This window comes from Poecilia mexicana, unplaced genomic scaffold, assembly GCF_051168715.1.
Source record: "Poecilia mexicana isolate PSO_F unplaced genomic scaffold, ASM5116871v1 scaffold_10, whole genome shotgun sequence".
Lineage (NCBI taxonomy): Eukaryota > Metazoa > Chordata > Actinopteri > Cyprinodontiformes > Poeciliidae > Poecilia > Poecilia mexicana.
This window is the reverse complement of record NW_028263379.1, coordinates 30,269,788-30,288,248: the sequence shown is the minus strand read 5'-3', so window position 1 is coordinate 30,288,248 and position 18,461 is coordinate 30,269,788. Positions and strand designations below refer to the sequence as shown.

Sequence of the window (18,461 nt, the reverse complement as noted above, 5' to 3'; positions counted from 1 at the left end):
TCCAATCATCGTACGAAGTATTCAGTCGTGAACAAACTCACAAAACTTTTACTGCAATTGAGTTATCTTCCTAAAACTGTTTACTTCAGATCTTGGTGAACCTTTATAACACTGACAGTCTAGCCACTCACATGCAAGCATGGATGTAAAATCAAACCAGCAGCAGGCTGTAATTTTTAACTCCAGTAAAAATTACAGCCGTTTTTATGATGCTGGCAGCCAGAAGTGAAAACCTATCTTGTCAATATCATGTGTTTGCTGCCCACCTTCTCATATTCAGATGGTAGTATGGGTTAACAAAAAGTCCCAAACTCTTGCATTTGCTTTATATATATATATATATATATATATATATATATATATATATATATATATATCCTCCTGACTACCAGGAAAAAAAATATTGTCCAATCACCTTTTTTTTTTTTTAAATCCCAGTCTTTGAAAGGTAGTAAAAGGTTTTATGCACTTACTTTGTCTCTTCCCATAAAATGTGTTATTATTGATGAACGCCATTTTTATGAATTAGAAAAAGGTACGTACAAAAGTCCCACCCCTTCACATGTGGTATCATTGAAAAGCCCTAAATGTCCTCTCCAGATACCAAAAGGAATTAATTCAGTAGAATGCAGGGGGTGGGAGATATTCAAGTTTAGAAATGTCCTCTACAGAGGACAAAAATGAACTACTGGTAGTCAGGAGGATATATATATAATGTGTAACTTTAAAAAGTATTCACGTTCCAACCTAGACATATTATCCAACATGAACATTTTTTGAGTAACAATCATGTTACTTTGTAAAAGCGCAAATAAAAAGAATGCAAAGTAAACCAAAGACTACAACTAAGACACTTACATTTTAAGGCATGTTGAATTTGATGTTACAATATGTCATCAAAATACGTAGTATTTATTTATTTATTTATTTATTTTAAGTTCTGTTTCAATGCACTGGGTACGTGGAACAAAAGCGATGAGGAAATGGTGACAAAGCAAGGAGAACATGGCGGTAGGTGGAGTGCTGGGACAGGGGGGGGCTATAGGTGAAGGGTTGTCTCATTAATCTTAAAAGGGCACGGCGTAACTTTCAGAATGCAAATGAAACCATCAATCTTGTCAGGGAGATAGAGCGATGGAAAGATAGAGAGATGGAGAGGGGTACCTGGGAAGAGGATGGAAAGGAAAAGAAGAATAATGCAATCCTCCGTGTGCCTTCCTGTCACATCATAAAAGTCTCATAAAGGGTGTTTCATCCAAAAACGGGAAACTGAAGTTTAACTGAAAGTCAACGTTTAAGAAGCGAGAGAGAGAGAACTCTCTACTCTGACATAAAAACCTAACTGTTATCATATTAAGACAAAAACAACAGAATCCTACATTTGAGCAACAATTATTTGGCTTGTTGTGGGTGCAAACTGCTGCATCTCGTTGCTTCCCACGGCCACGAATTCAGATATTTCTATTAAACATAGTTATTTCCTTTCTATAGATATATTTCTGCTTGTCGGGTTGATCCTATCCGACATGTCAGAATGTCCTTGGGTTAAATATTGAATCTCTCAGTAAATACTCCAGCACCTGACAAAGCTGCTTCCTGCCAGCTGTCTGTAAATTCAAAAGTGTCGAGTAAAAAAAGGCTGAACCTAAAACACAACGCAGCCCATTTCTGCCTCTACATTTATCATCACCATACGTCAGCTACGCACCAGCTGATTAAAAAAGTTCATCTCTCATTCTTAAACATCAAGTGTCTTGCAAAAGTGTTATATATTTTTTGAACCTTTTCACATTTTTTCATGCAACAACCTACGAACTTAAAGGTATTTTAATTAGGAGTGGGTAATTGTATCATTTATGTTTTGTGTCAAATTTCTTGCCAATTTACATTGTTTTGAGTCTTGAGAATTTTTCTTGCGTTATTATTCCATTACCATTATGTGACTTGAAATGGTCTCGAAACAACAATATTATTGTTTATCGCAATAATGTCTGGGACAGTTTATCGTCCAGCAAAATGTATCATGCCAGTCCTAGTCTGTTTTATGATTATTATCATTGTATTTTTGTCACAATTCTTCACTTTACTGTCATATTTATAACTAAAATAGACATCAGAAATACATTAAATGTTATTCCTTTCTACTTGTCTTGTCTGTCAAGGTGTGTGTTGTTGCCTTTCTTGGCCAGATCACCCCTTGTGAACAAAGTCTTGATCTTGATGGGTTTTTATGTGGCTAAAGGTTTAATAAATATGTAAAGAAGAATGTTATTTTCATAAAATTTGAATATTGAAACCCCATTAGCCTGAAACTGTTGCACACTCGTATTAATCACCTGTCCTGTTGGTCTCTTGCAGCGCTGCAGACGACTCAACCTCCCAAAGTCCTTTTCCCTCCAGAGAGACAAGACACTGTGATAGAAATCACGCCCGGTAAGGAGGAACCTTTTCACTTTGTGCCGCCTTCAGTTTTGGAAGAAAATCTTTGGTGCAAAATTATAACTTAACAATTGATTTATCAGCGGTTCATAAAAAGAGGGAGTAGTACCGTGTCATGATGCTGCAATAATAACTGTGCCCTTTACGAACTGAGCGGAGCGTCGGGCTGAAATATTTCTAAGTGCTGTATGTGACTACATCAGCTTTTCCAGGAGCTTCTAATAATGAGGTCATGAAGGAAGGGGGTGGCAGAAGTCTCAAGGTGATTTAGTGGAAGAAATGTGAAGAGGCAAGTCGGGTCAGCCGGGGCTTGGACGAAAACAACAATCAGGACGGCGTGTGAAACTGTTTATATGGATGTATTTTGTTGGTTTGAAATATAGGTGGAATTAATCTCCAGAGATCATAGTGAACTATAGCTAAGGTGTGATACTGAGGGGATCAGGGTCACTGTGATTATGAAATGTATTCAACCCTTTTCGATGGTTTTCCCCTAGATCAATAAATCATGGATCAATAAAAGCTTTTATTGACAACAAATTACAAAAAAAATATCTTTAACATCAATCAGAAAACGGATTTCTACAAAATAATGTTGATTTCTAGTGACTGCATAAATATCCATCCATTCTAGATGAGTGTAGAGGTTTGGTCTTGGCTCCACCTGCTATGTGCGGTAGGTACCTCAGGGCTCAGTATTCGGACCTCGTCTCTTCTTCATTTTGTCCCTCTTGGCCAAAAGGGAATATTTGACAAATATCATTTTCTCAAACAGCCATAACCCACGTGTTTTATTTAACAGAATGCCTGTTTGGAAGCTTCTCCTGACATGTGTGATAATTTTCTGTGTTTCTTTATTGAAAAGGTTGGTTTTACCAGGGCTCTTATCACAGCTCCTGACTCTGACCCCTCTGTTTCGGTCCCTTGCTCTGCTGCTTTCAGTCAGTTTGAACCAGTGACTGTCTCACTTTTAGAGGACGTGGTTGGCCACATTAAACCATCAGGTTCCCCCCGTGATCCTGACCCTCCACAACTTTTTAAAAATATTTTATCCAGCATAGGGCAGCCTGTTCGTGCAATTATAAATAGCAGCCTGTCCTCACGTGTGGTCCCTGCTAGTTTTAAACATGCAGTAGTGCAGCCACTGCTTAAAAAACCTGGTCTTGATCAAACTGTTCTGGCTAATTATTGGCCCATTTCCAAGCTGCCTTTTCTTTCTAAGGTTTTAGAAAAAATTGTGTACTGTCAGCTGAAACAGGTTTTAGATGACAATGGCATTCTGGAGGTTTTTCACTCAGATTTTAAAACTCTTCATAGCACAGAATCTGCTTTAATAAGAGTTTTTAATGACATCCTTCTTACATGTGATTCTGGTAATCATGTTCTGATTTTACTTGACCTAACTGCTGCCTTTGATACAGTAGACCACGACATTTTAATATCGCGATTACAGCATATTGCAGGTATTGGTGGCAATGTTCTTAAATGGTTCCGGTCTTACCTGGAGGACAGGACATTTTCTGTGAATATTAGAGACTCTGAATCATCTGCTGCTTCAATGCCATATGGTGCCCCACAGGGCTCAATTCTGGGCCCACTGCTTTTCTCTCTGTATTTACTGCCTCTGGGTTCTATCCTCAGGAAACATGGGATTTCATTTCATTGTTATGCTGATGATTGCCAGATTTCTTTGCCGCTGAAGCAGAAGGATGTCATTTCCATCAAACATCTGGCATTTCTAGGTGATATTAAAGCTTGGTTGGCCTTGAACTTTTTAAATTTTAATGAAAAGAAAACAGAGGTGATGGTGTTTGGACCCAGTGGCTCCTGTGAGTCCTCCTCTGTTGACCTGGGACCCTTGGAGGTTTACTTTAAACCTGTTATTACTAATCTTGGTTTTAAGGTGGACAGTGATTTCAAATTGGACAGCCAAATCAGAGCCGTGGTTAAGACCAGTTTTTACCATTTAAGGCGATTGGCGTCGGTGAAATCTTTTCTTTCCAGGCAGCATTTTGAAACAGTGATCCACACTTTTATTTCGACTCGACTGGATTACTGTAACTCACTTTATCTGGGAGTCGGTCAGTCGCTGCTCTCACGTCTGCAGCTGGTTCAGAATGTGCTGCACGACTTTTGACAGGAACTTGAAAGAGGGAGCATGTGACCCCTGTCCTGGCCTCACTTCGCTGGCTGCCTGTATATTTTAGGATTCATTTTAAAATTCTTATGTTTGTTTTTAAACAAACATAAGTAGGGGTGAAGAACCTCTCTGAGCTTCTTCACCCCTACATGCCCTATCGGTGTCTCAGGTCAGCAGATCAGCTGCTCTTGGAGGTACTGAGATCCAGAAGGAAGCTCAGAGGGGACAGGGCCTTCTCTGTCATGGGTCCTAAGTTATGGAACGACTTTCCTTTGCAGGTCAGAGAGGCCCCTTCACTGTCCACTTTTAAAGCTCGTCTTAAAACCCATCTGTTTTACTTGGCTTTCAACTCCAGTGGGATCTAGTTTTAAATTGCTTGTTTTTAAACCGTAAGAGTTTTTATTTATGTATTTATTTATTTTTAATTGTTATGTTGTGTTTTAATGTGCAGCAATTTGTATCAGCTGTGGTTGTTTTAAAGTCCTTTATAAATAAAGTTGGTATGGTATGGTAAATAATAAGTCCGTTTTCACATGTCTCTCATTGTTTCTCTGCTGATGACATTCAGCTGTATTTTTCCTTCAGACCTTCTGAATACTGAAAGTTGTCATCAGTGACTGCGATAAAACAGAAATCTTAATTATTCGTCCTGACAGTCAAATAACTGAAATAAGGCGACACCTTGGAGTTTTTTAGTTTCTTTTGTTAAACGAATCCTCAGACTTTGGCGTTATTTTGGATTCTGCCATGTCGATACAGCGCCATCCTCGTTGATTAATCAGAAACTGCAACCTCGTGAACACGCTGCTAAGTGTGCTAGTGGCAGAGAAACAACTCTCTGTTACAGGTAAACCATTTATCCACTGTCATGTGTGCTATGCTAACTAGTATTAACGCTCACACAGGGTCTCCTCAGTGGTGCACACATCTCCATGATTGATGGCGCTAAGCCCCGCCTCCTGGCTCTGCGGTTTAGCACTGGAAGAAGGCAGAGGAACTTTATTTTTGTTTTTTGTTGTTTTTTTCACAAATTTGTCTCATACCATGCTGTCACAACATACTGATGGTTTCAACAAATATGGTTAAAAAAATGTTTATTTCAATATAAGTGACATATTGCAACTTTGCTGACTAGCAAACCCAATGTAAGCGGTTGCTCATTTCTGTTGTTAGCTGTTAGCATTAGCCTCTGTGAGCACATAACCTGGAGCTGGTGTTGCTGTGCGGTTTTGGTGAGGAGCCGCCTTCCAAAGCCCTGAGCAGTCATCGGCTGGGTCTGCGGAGGCCTGAGGGTGTGGGGTCAGAGGTCAGGTTTGGCTGGAGAACAGCTGGCAGGGATTTCAGCATCTTGGCTGAGTTAAATGAAGGACAGTGGGTCTCTGAACGCTCGGCTGGCCCTCCCACTCCTTGTCGGCACGCACTCTATACGCTTTCGCCGTCCCACCGCGCTTTTTTTTACTCCTTTCGTCTCAGTCTGCCGGCGAAAAGCAATGGCTTCTGACCGGTCTGGTTTCAAACTTTTCCAAATCTGGCAAGAGGCCAAAAGAAGATCTTCCGACTTTTCCATCTCAGGACGTCGTTTCCCTGAAAATCCTTGGAAGGAAATGATGGACTGGAAATAAACACAGAAAAAGATCTAATTCAGATTTGCTTGTGTGCCAAACAGTGTGTGTTGTGTTCTGCAGTGAGCCCAGTTGGCTGCCTTCCTCACCAGCTGTGTGCGTGCGCGTGTGTGTGTGCGCGTGCGTGCGTGTGCATGCGTGTGTGTGTGTGTGTTTGTGTCGGCACAAGTGCGTGCATGCATGGGTTTGCCCTGCTGTTCAGCGGTCTCTCTGACAATGTTAACACCGTAGGCAGAAATGTTCTGATGTGTGTGTGTGCGTGTGAATGCGTGTGTGTGTGTGTGTGTGTGTGTGATGTAGTAACAAACAGACCCTGAGGCCTCTGTACACCGACTGCAGCAGGGACACCTTTTAATGGCCGCTGCAATATCAACCCCACAAAACACACACACACTCTCCTGAAAGCAATAAAGGCTGCATACCAGACACACTCGGTTGCACACATTCCGGCAGTCACACTGTGACCCCGCGGTACATTTTTAATTATTGTCTTGTTTTAACCTGAGGAGGATTCACATCAGCAGCCGCAGTGGTGTTACTCATTTTCTTTGCCCCCTCCGTCCCACACACACACACACACACACACACATTTCCTCTCTGCTTTATGTCTTCTCTTTTCGTCTTTCATCTCTCACTTTGTCTCTTCTTTTCGTCCTTCGTTCTTCGTCTCCAGACAAGGTGGGGTTGCTCGTCTACGTTCTGAAAGCTCGTTTGTTGGAGCGAAAGCGTTTAATCTTTGTGCTTCCTGCACTTTTCTGGAACAACTGGATGTAAATGCATCTGTTTTGTTTGTTTATAAATGTGAGGAAAACAACGTCGATGAAGAGAGAACAAAGAGTTAGACGCTGATTTAACGTCTGAGTCCGTTTGGAAAGTGTTCAAAGCGCTCCACTTTTTCCACGTTTTATGTCACAGCCTTATTCCAAATTGTATTAGTTTAATGTTCCTCCTCAAAAATTCTCCACACAAATGTTTGAGATTGTTGCAGATTTATTAAAGGGGCAGTAAGTCATCACAACATGGCTCCTCTATTAACCCTTTAACAACGTTTTTACCAGCGTTGCTCTGAGAAGTAGCTCCTATAATTAGTTCATCCAGATGTTTTCTAAATGCTGCTGACTAGTCTGACTTTGACTGAATATCAAATTGGGTCCAACGGATGATTAATTTCATCTAATGTTGGTGACGTTCCATGACATTCTGTTCAAAAGTAAACAGTTGAGCAGAATGAAGTTGTTATGTTTCCCACTGAGGACAGAATGTGGTTGGTGGATGTTGGGTAATAATTCATATCTTCATTTCCACCTTTACTTTCACAGTGTACTCTTTGTTCCCTTACTTTTAACTGCATTAGCAGAACTCAGGGTCTCCCTACAGAGGCCCAGCAGCAAAGTGAGCTCAAATCTGTTTTCATTCACAGCAGATACATGAACAGAGCTGGAAATGTTTACAGATTAACTGTATTTCAATCAAGGTTTCTTATGCGTATTTTGAAGCATCGCTTTAGAAAAGGTTGATGAAAATGATAAAAACAAAAACTTGCTCATTTTTACAAAAAAGCTGTTGCCTTCTTTGAAGTAACTTTCAGTTTTCTGAAAAAGAGTTGACGTGCAAAACCGGAGATGGAAGTGCGATCGTTTACTGTGGCTGTTTATATGTAGTTGCTACGGCAACAGTCAGTGATTTTTGTCACAACAGAGAAAAAGTTACATGTGTTCATCTGCTTGATGTGTGATCTGTTCAGCTTGATGAATGTTAACCAAACCAAATGACAATTGAACGTGTCTTTATTTTAATCTGAAAAGGATTGGGGGGGAAATACGCTGAATTTTTTTGACGGCAAATTTCAAAATGACAAACAATAATTCGCAAGACAATTCGATGGAAACATGGTGTATTCTGGTATTTCTATTTCTTTATTTTTGTTGATGCTCTAAAAAAGCCAAAATACTAAAGCAGCAGGGATGTGATCTTTGGTTTCTATCAATATTTGAAGAGAATCTGGATCTTTATGATGGAGCATCAGCAGCTTTGAAACTACAGTTTAATATGGAAAAATAATGAGCAGCTTTTCAAGCTGAATTTTAGACTTGTGAAGCATTTAAAGTAGGTTGATGTTGGGATATAAATGAACTAGTTGGATTATTTGTACGTTTTTGTTGTTGCTCATTTGACTTTTTCTCTAAACACCAAACATAGTCTTACAATACTCGTCCTTTTTTATTAGAAGATGCCACTGAAGCTTTTGTCTCTTGGGCATAAAGCTCACAGTATCAAAAAGAGTTATCAGAAACTTTGTGCTGTCTAATAATTCTCCCTATTTTTCAAATGAACATTTGACACATTCTAAGTTTTATTCTCCAGTGTTGAATACATCCGAGGCGATTTGGAGTAATAAATTAAGATATTTTCAGAGAGTTCACTGGCATATTTAATCGAGTAATTACCAAACAATGAGTTTCCATTATTTTTCTTGGTGTGAGTCGGCAGAATGGAGCAGATGAAGCGAACTGATGAATGAGGGAAAACTAATGGGAATGTTAGACCACCAAGGCGAAAGTAGATGGAAGAAAGCACCTAAACCAAAGCATGAGAAATTGCATTACAGCTTAGTAAATTAGACAGCGTTCATGTAATGATTGGTGATCTAAAATGTTTGCCACCATTTATCACAGGGTCACTACGACTTTTTAAGGTTCAACATTTACTTCGTGTCATTTTTCTCACGAATGCTGTCGGTTTCTAAATGTTACACATGAATTCAGAGGCACAGCTAATTATTCAAGCCAAACATTCACATCGTCTATATTTTCTCCTTCCTGTCGAGCACAAAATGTTTCCCACTTTTAGATTCTTGCCCTTGTGCTTTTTGGTATTCCACCTCAATGTTGCAACTGATGGTGGAACTGCAGAAACCTTACAGATGAGAAAATTCCTCAGATTGAAAAGAAACATCCCTAAAGGTTAGCCTGGAAAATACCAGCTCCTGGTTCTACGCTTCACACTTCATGCAGAGCGTCTGGACTCTCAGCTATTGAGAAACGATGGCTTTCTGGAGGCGTGGACTCTGCTGAAATTTCAATCTTGGGTAAGATTAAAATTTGAAACTGTACCTGATCACTAACGTTTGTCTGTGACGTACGTAACACGCAAGCTTGACGCTGTGAAGCTTACCAGAAATTGTCTGCACTGTAAATAACCATCCTCCACTGTGAAGAAAGAAGTGCTCATCTGAATAAAATGGCTGTTCATGTTAATATTTGCACACATTGAATGGCACCGTTCACTTCCTCCACTGCCTTTGCTACAACTACAGGCAGACTACCATTCTAAAACGGTGCAGAAACTCAACGTCATTGTTCAGAACTTCTTCTCTTTGCTGTTCGGTACAAATTCTACCGGTAGAATCCAAGTCAACAGGAAAAAGCCCAGACTGAGCTGTCCCAGACTGTCAGTCTGTGTCGGCTCTCCAGTAGAACTGTTTAAGTCCTGGTTAGCTTCTCCATGTTCAGTCTTTCATCAGTTGCTACCGGTATTTAGCTGTGTGCTAATCTCTCTGCTGTGCCGCCTGTGTTGGACTGTTTTTGAGCCTTCATCATTAAACTCATCATCATCTTCCTCACAACCTGGGTCTCTGGGTCTCTCCTCACCACCTCTCAACCACCACATATGACACCTTTGTGTGTCTTCCAAATACTATTTCCTGCACAAGTTTAGTCTGAATGGCCATTTAAAGTTCCATCTTGTATTTCTCAGTTGTATGTATTGGTGAGTTTATGTCTTGGTCATTTAGCATGCAGCTTAATTTAATCAGTGTAAAGCAGGTGACTGATGATCACTCAACTTAAGAACTCATATCCAAAAAGATAGCCAGATCCTGAAAAGCAAGATCTGGCTAAGTTTTCAGAGTCTTCTTTACAGATGAGGAGCAGGACATTGATGGGTAGCTTGGTGTGCAGTGATGCCACACCAACCTGTACAGTGACGCTGGCTGGTGCCGTGCAAGTCTGTCTTGAAGAGAAGATTGAGCTTAAAGACAAAGCTCTATTACATCTTGATCTATTTCCTAACCTCAATATGGTCAGGAGATCCGAGTAGCAACTGAAAGAACGAGACGGCGGGTACAAGAGGTCAAAACGAGATTCCTCTGTTGGGTTTCTGTCCCGTAGAGATGGGGTGAGAAGCTCTGTCATTCAGGAGGGGATCAGAGTATAGTAACCCATATACACGGTGAAACATTGGGGATTCAGACAATATGAGGATTTTGTCAAATACTGCATTTTTTCCCCTGCTCACTAAAATGACACTGTGTCTCCAGTGACCACTAATATACAGATTTTCTCAAAGGCAATGTTTAAATCATACAAGTCATGCTTACAGATAGTTTCACATACTGAGACATATTAGATGCTAACGTGGGGGTGGCTGTGAAAGGCAGAGTGAGATAAGAAGTGTTTTTTTTCCCCTTTTTCCCTTGTCTCTGGTTTTTTTGGTCTTTCTCATCTCCCATCGTATTTATCTGACTGTCTCTGCAAGGCGTCTGCCTCTATCTCACTGTCTGCTTCCTTTTATATCTTTGCCTTTCTCTTTGTGCTCATCATTTCCATGTTTTAAAATAGTTGTGTACATCATTGTGCCGTTGCAGACAGCCACAGGGAGGTGGAGAACATCGGGTGGGAGAAGGCCAGGGGAAAATGATCGAGAGGTCTTTATATTTTAGCGTTTCGTACATTAGAGGAAGTGGGATGGCGTTTGCAAGTTAGTCATCCTACTGTATGCTGGGTAATTCAGAGCAGAACAATGCAGTGCAGTGCCTCCATGGTATCATTGGATCTAAAGCAAAAACATTAAGTGGAGAATTTATTTTTCTTTGTCCAATTAAGAGTTAAAAAGGGAACAAATTGGGAAGCAATGTCTTAAAGAAATACAAAATTTAATGAGAAATCAAATGCAAATGTAGTTATGATAAACTGTTAGATGGTCAGCATTAAAATTATGATGTTTTATCTAAGTTAGCAGGAGAAAAGTAGAAAAAATATAACGAACAAAACGTATGAAAGTCCCACATTTCTGTGATTAAGATTGTCAGATTATTAAGTGTGCAACTGTGTAGCGAGCAGCACACTAAAGGATTGTAGACGCATTGCATGTTATTGTTTACATCTGGAAATTTGGCACATATGCACAACGGTGGAGGGCAAAAAGACGATTGTTTTACTTGTCATCCATAGCCGTGCTGCCGCGGTAGAGCAGTTAGTTAAATTGAAACTGGAGATATAGATGTTAATCTAATGCAGTGCGTCACAGCGAAGGGAAAAATAACGCACTCAAAAACAGATATTCAGTAATGCCAAGTGGTTCCACGTAACTTTTTTAACTTAGATTAAGAACAACTAAAAACCACTTGTACAATTTTTCCTATTTTTTAGCCCTCTGTGTTGGCTACGCTTCACATAGAGCCGTTGTCATAGCAATTGATTGACAACAATGCCACTACTGCATCAGGATGCAACACTAAAACTCACGCAGACATTTCCCACACAAAGAACAGAACATTCAGTACATTACAGTTTTATGTTTTGAGGCTTCATGTTTATTTTATGATTGTAAATGCAAATATTAAGCAATCACTCAGGTAGATTAGTTAATTCAAACACCTGCTCTAGTGATCTGGTAGAGTTGGTGTGCAGGTCCCCTTAATTTTTTTTTAACTGAACTGAACTGAAACACACCAAATTCTGCAGCATATGTACACGTTAAAGTTGTCAAAGTCAAGCTAGCATAGCTAACCTACTACCCTCTCCTTTAATGTTTGTTTTATTAAAACTTTGGGGGGGGACTTTACATGCATGACATCATGCTGCATCATGTCTGTAGAAAAAATATATAACTTAGTTAGAACATGGGGTTGATAAATTTGATGCAACAACCGATTGATTTATTTTTTTTACCTGGGGTTCAAATAAACATTGTGGGAGCTGTGAGTACTAAACTATAGGCCACATAGATCCACACAAGATGCAAAATAACATGTATCAAATACAAGATGGCTACACATTAGTTAGCATGCTAACTCAGAAACGTACATCTTCACTCCACTAGCTACATGTCTCTTTATGCTTTCATGTCTGTTTTTTGATAGACAAACCACTCAAAACAGGGGAACAGTCAAAGGTGTGAGGGAGGAGAAAATTAGCTTCAAAGGGGTTAAAAATGTAATTGCGGAGAAAAGAGTGACAATTTCTGTGCTCAAAGTACTATGAAATTCATGAAATTCAATTAATTTATTATCCGTGGAACTCATAAATAATGGTAATCAGCTTTTGTTTGCGACACCGATGGAGAAAGGCTTGATTTGGTAGGAGAAACGAGATGCATGCGATGAAAGCGAGGCAGTTAGAGAAACAGCTGTTCGACTGTGTTCTTACAGGCAGAACTAACCGCGGCGAGAGCAACCCGGATCGGAAGAAGTGGGCTTTCAGGCTCGCAGGTTTGCTTAGTTACGCACAGATAAACTGTAAATTGTGCTTTCTGATCTGGACTGAGAGCGGGATGGACTCAGTAACACTCGACAGACGGCTCAGTCTGATCACGTCCAACAATTCCCTCCCATTCACCTGAAAAAGATCTGCTCTTTGGCTCTTTTTCTTTCATTTTCTTTCAAAGCACAAACACCGCAATTGTTAAATTTACCCTTTTGAGCAGAGTATCCAATGCTCCAGTGATGTCTTTCCCATGGATCTAATTGGAGATGTTACTTTTATCTCTTTTTTTTCAGAAACAGCTACTGTTTGGTCTTTTCAACTCGGTTTCCGGTTATTTCTGCTCCAGCAAAGCCAAATTCATTCATCGGCCCGTTTAGCTTTAAATCATTCATAATACTGAAGGTGACAGCAAATACAACATATTGATCATTGAAGAAGTTCATGTATTTTGTTTTTATATATATATATATATTTTTAGCTAATTTTGTATTATTTTTTTCTAGTTCTTTCAACATTTATTCAGTTTTAAATTGTCATTTTAAGCAGAAATTCCCAGGTCAGAATTTTTTGGCTCATTTCCAATCTCCAGTTTATAAAAAGATTTTAGCTTCTGATAATGATTTTTAGCTAATTCAGATTTTGCTTTGAAAATATAACATACCAAAATATGAATAAAAGGCAAACCTTTCTACTTAGAGTGGCTGCTGTAAAACATATTAAATAGCATTGTTAGCATAGCTGACATTTTTTAAAACACTTATACCACTTAAAGAGCCTCACCTTGACACACCTGAAGACTCCAAATATTTCCTTATCCAGCACCTTCCATGACAGGGATTAAAGGCTTAAAGTGGTAATGTTGGAAATTTGAAGCCTTGCTATTACCTGCTAAAAGTCTTTCTCTCTCGAAGTCGGAATAACCTTGGAAATTTCTAAGTACATGATGATAAATGTTTTTTCCTCTTAGTACCTTTTACTGCTTTTCCTTGTCTTCACTTTAGTGATACTGAAAGTTGTTAACTTTGCGTCGTTTACCTTCCAAACCAACTTCCACACTAAAGAGTGTTGGTTCCTACCTGCGCAGCTTGGTAGTTCTTAGTGTTGTGCGTTTGTGGTTCAGAAGAAGACAAACTGATTGCTGATCAGGGCTGAAGACATGAAAAAAATCACAGGATTACAGTCACCAACTGATTTCCTGATATTTTAAATTTTACATGAAAACTCGACAATGAGTCTGATCAACTTTTGACATTTAGGTCCTTCAGATACTTATCATCTTGGGTTTTTTTCTCCACGCTTTGTAATTTAACAAAGGAAAGTTTAACTCCTAGTCATTATTTTCTTTCTATGTGTGAAGCTTAATTATAGAAATTATTTATGGTCTTACTCGGGCGTCGGAGCGACAAGCCCCTCCTAATAGGGAGCGGCTATGTATGTGGCTTTTTGGGGAAATTGTAGTCAGTGAGCTCTGGATTCAATACGTTTGAACGACACACGACATTTTAACTGTGAGATACTGTGAGAGCTCTGATGGAGCAAACCAACATCCTCCTACTACTTCCTGTCGTCATTTTGTTTCCACCAGTAGTAACATCCGGCTGTCGATCATGTGACTCGTGTGATGCGAAAAAAAGTCTTTCCTTTGCAATTTTGCAAAATACATCTATTTGGACACAGCTGAATAACCAATTCATTTTGATGAAAACTTTTTTATCAAAATCTGCATGTTTCCATTAAGCAAATTTATTTTTGTAATTTCAATTTGCGCAATTTCATGGTGATTGGAAACACAGCTCCTGTTAGGAACTTAACCATTTCTATCTCCATCATTGTCTAAACAGTAGTTCATTTTCCTCTTGAAATAAGACAAGTGTGTGTGTGTGTGTGTGTGTGTGTGTGTGTGTGTGTGTGTGTGTGTGTGTGTGTGTGCGTGTGTGTGTATTTCTTTAACTGAAATTAAATTTGACCCATTTGTTGTCGTCTTGGTATGGTGCTGTGAAAATTTGACCCCTGTAAAGAGTTTTGAGAGTGAACAGTAATTTCCAATATTATATCTTATTTACCCACAAATATGCTTCGCAGGCAATCAAATGAGTTTACCCATAATGTATATTTAGATTTATTTGTTGCTGCCAAAAAAAAATGTTTAAACACCTGTCCTCAATGTTGGCATGCATTCATACGTGTGTAGATTCGTTACAGTGAGCAAATCAGTGAATGGATTCAGTTTGCACACTTGTGCCAACATACAACAGGAGACTCTTACTATTACCTGACATTTTCATGCTTTTAGCAGCTGTGGAAGCTCAAGGCAGAGAAGAGAAATCCTAAAAGGCATAACAAGGGCTGATAGTTTTTATCTCACTTTTAGGTGTTTGATGTTTTCAAACGCTTCCTGCCTCCGACAGCAGATAAAGCTCAACTACTAATTCTGAAAAAGCTCACAAGAGCTGATGGACATGCACAACCATGCTCTGCACAACTTTGAAAAGCAGCGGTAGTCACAGTAATGAATAAAACAAATTGTGAAGAAACAGTTTCAGCTTAAGTGAACTTTACAGACGGAATGGAAGGTAAATCACAAGCATCGTGACGAAAATAGTCAAAGTCTGGAGCTGAAAACAGAGATTAAGCAGAGCCTTCAATGCAAAGTTGGGGAAAAGTTAAAGCTGAAAGACGTGCAGGTGTTATTCCAGTACAAGGTGGCTCATATAAAGTTTCAACTCAGGGTGTAAACACGTGTAATATAATATTGTAATATTGTGTAATATTACGTGTAATATTGGTCGGATGCAGTCACCTGTTTATGTGCAGATGAACATTTACATAAAGGAAAGACACACACTGTCCAAAGTTAAATCAGACCTAACCTCTCTTGTTTTAGGTCAGGATTACAAAAATGATTTTTGTTTGAGAATTGTTAGAAAACCTATAGAAAACATTTTGTACAGATTTTCTTTGTAACTTTCTTTGAATGAACCCTAAATTGCCTACAGATCGGTGTATAAATGGGTGAATGTGACTCTAGGTTAAAGCGCTTTGAGTGATCAAAATGATTGGAACAAGCACTATGTAAGTTCAGCCCATTTACCCAAAGACAGTTATCCCTAATACTGACCAAATGTATTTCAACTTCTAAAAGTGTTCTTGCCAAGTTTTCCTATATTCATCAAATAGTCATTTTGAACGACCTAAAACAAAATAAGTTTTGTCTAATTTAACTTCAGACAGAGAGAAAAAATAAAGTGTAAGCTGTTTTGTTTGGTGTATGTAAATATCTGGTTTCAAATGAATTAGACTGCAAAGAGCCAATGAAGTGTGTTGGTGAAAAGCCTAATTCAAGCCTTAGAAGTCAACGTTTTATCTCAAAGATGCACCATCCCCGAATGACCAAGAGGCATTATTAGGTCTAAATTTATTCAGTTGTGCAGCACAATTAAAACGACCCTCATGTATTATGTGTTATTATTGATCGGTGGAAATTTGGTGTGGAATAAGAGGCTAAAGTTACAATCAAAGTAAATGTTTTGAGGGTTTTGTTTACTCACAAAAAAAATAGTCCTTAAAACCATTACACAAGCTTTCTTTACAGTCGATCTTCTCCTCTGGAGACGCTTTAATTTTATCGCTTCAAGCCTGGACACATTAGAGTTGTGTAGTCATATTGTGGCCTACAGCTGGTTAAACCTCAGATGACTCAGACAGTTCAGGGACCAAATTTAATTTCCCATGCAAGTCGTCTTTTTTTTTTTTTCTGCTAACCGTCATCTTTAAGCCAGATAAGTGGAACACTCCTGGATGTTTTGGAAGCCTCCGGTAAGAGCTGTCAGTCAGCCATCACCTACTACCCAGTTCTGTCATAAAACCTCCCCCAAACACACACACGGTAGAACCACAGAGACTGAAACTATTAACACTCCTAACCTCCTGTGGATTTACTCCTTTTTTTAACCCCTACTTCAGATTATTGTTCCTTTTTTCAGCTCACTGCCTCTTAACCCGGTGGGAAATGTACTGTTTCTGCTTAGACTACTTTTGCTTTTAGCCATCGGGTTGGGCCTTTGTTTAAATTCTAAATTGTTTAGCAAGCATACAGACACCTTGCAACGTGACGTCACACAAGCATGATCCTGTCCTCCAGCTCCTTGCAAAACACTGCTATTGGTGTTAGCTGTCAAGTTAAAATAACAGGCCAAATCTTAAATATATTTGTGATATATAAAAGCAAAAGGGATGCAGTGCTTTGCTACTAATTGCCAACACCACAACAACCAGATAACAAGGTCAGAAAAAGTTTGAATTTGTCATGATTCCGGTTTGGGTGAGGTGAGGTGAGACGCAGGTAGGCCAGGATGATGATGAAAATAATTAATTTTAATGAAAAGTCCAACAGAGACGGCACAGGGAACAGACTGACGACATCACACACGACGAGGATCCGACACAGACAAAGACAACAGGTGGGGTTAAATACACAGGGAAGGTAATCAGGGAACGGGATACAGCTGGGAGCAATCAACAGGGAAGACAGATTCACAGGGGAAACTGGACTAACAGAAAAACTACACAGATCCTAACAGTACCCCCCCCTCAAGGGCAGCTACCAGATGCCCAACAGAAAACAACAACAACAACAACAAAAAACAACCCATCAGGGTGGGCGGAGACCCAGGAGGCAGACCCCTCGAAAGAGGTCCGGCGGGCGTCGCCGGCGCAGGAAACGGAGTCCCGGAGACGGGTCCGGCGGGCGTCGCCGGCGCAGGAAACGGAGTCCCGGAGACGGGTCCGGCGGGCGTCGCCGGCGCAGGAAACGGAGTCCCGGAGACGGGTCCGGCGGGCGTCGCCGGCGCAGGAAACGGAGTCCCGGAGACGGGTCCGGCAGGCCGGCAGGAAGGCCGGCTGGAAACTCGGGGGGAGCAGACTCTGGAAACTCGGGGGGAGCAGACTCTGGAAACTCGGGGGGAGCAGACTCTGGAAACTCGGGGGGAGCAGACTCTGGAAACTCGGGGGGAGCAGACTCTGGAAACTCGGGGGGGAGCAGACTCTGGAAACTCGGGGGGGAGCAGACTCTGGAAACTCGGGGGGGAGCAGACTCTGGAAACTCGGGGGGGAGCAGACTCTGGAGGCGGGGGAGCGGGCGGCTGCGCGCCGGCAGCGGACTCGGGGAGCTCTGGAGCGGGCTCAGCGAACTCGGGAAACTCTGGGGTCGGGGGGAGCAAACGCTGCCTCGGTGCGGGGACCGGAGGCAGCGGGGACTGACGCTGTGGAGGCTGCGGGAACAGACGATGCCTCGGTGCGGGGACCGGAGGCAGCTGCAGGCAGTGGGAGTTTCGCCCAGGGGCCGGGACCTCCGGCGGCTCAGGGCGGCGTTGACGGCGTGACCCAGGGGCCGGGACCTCCGGCGGCTCAGGGCGGCGGTGACGGCGTGACCCAGGGGCCGGGACCTCCGGCGGCTCAGGGCGGCGGTGACGGCGTGACCCAGGGGCCGGGACCTCCGGCGGCTCAGGGCTTCGGTGACGGCGTGACCCAGGGGCCGGGACCTCCGGCGGCTCAGGGCTGCGGTGACGGCGTGACCCAGGGGCCGGGACCTCCGGCGGCTCAGGGCTGCGGTGACGGCGTGACCCAGGGGCCGGGACCTCCGGCGGCTCAGGGCTGCGGTGACGGCGTGACCCAGGGGCCGGGACCTCCGGCGGCTCAGGGCTGCGGTGACAACGGGGTCCCTCCTCCGGCGGGCGGATCGCCAGCTGCGATCCCCAGAACGGTCTCAGGTGTACA

The 18,461-nt window shown here is 41.4% G+C and overlaps 1 protein-coding gene across 2 annotated transcripts in view; it reads left to right on the top strand.

The window, feature by feature from the left end:
• il1rapl2 (interleukin 1 receptor accessory protein-like 2) overlaps positions 1-18,461 on the top strand; it is a 143,934-nt gene that overhangs the window by 71,670 nt on the left and 53,803 nt on the right. For both annotated transcript variants that reach the window (XM_088009800.1, XM_088009799.1), the window contains one exon: positions 2,359-2,433. In XM_088009800.1, the coding sequence (XP_087865926.1) occupies positions 2,359-2,433 (75 nt within the window). The remainder of the gene's footprint in view (positions 1-2,358; positions 2,434-18,461) is intronic.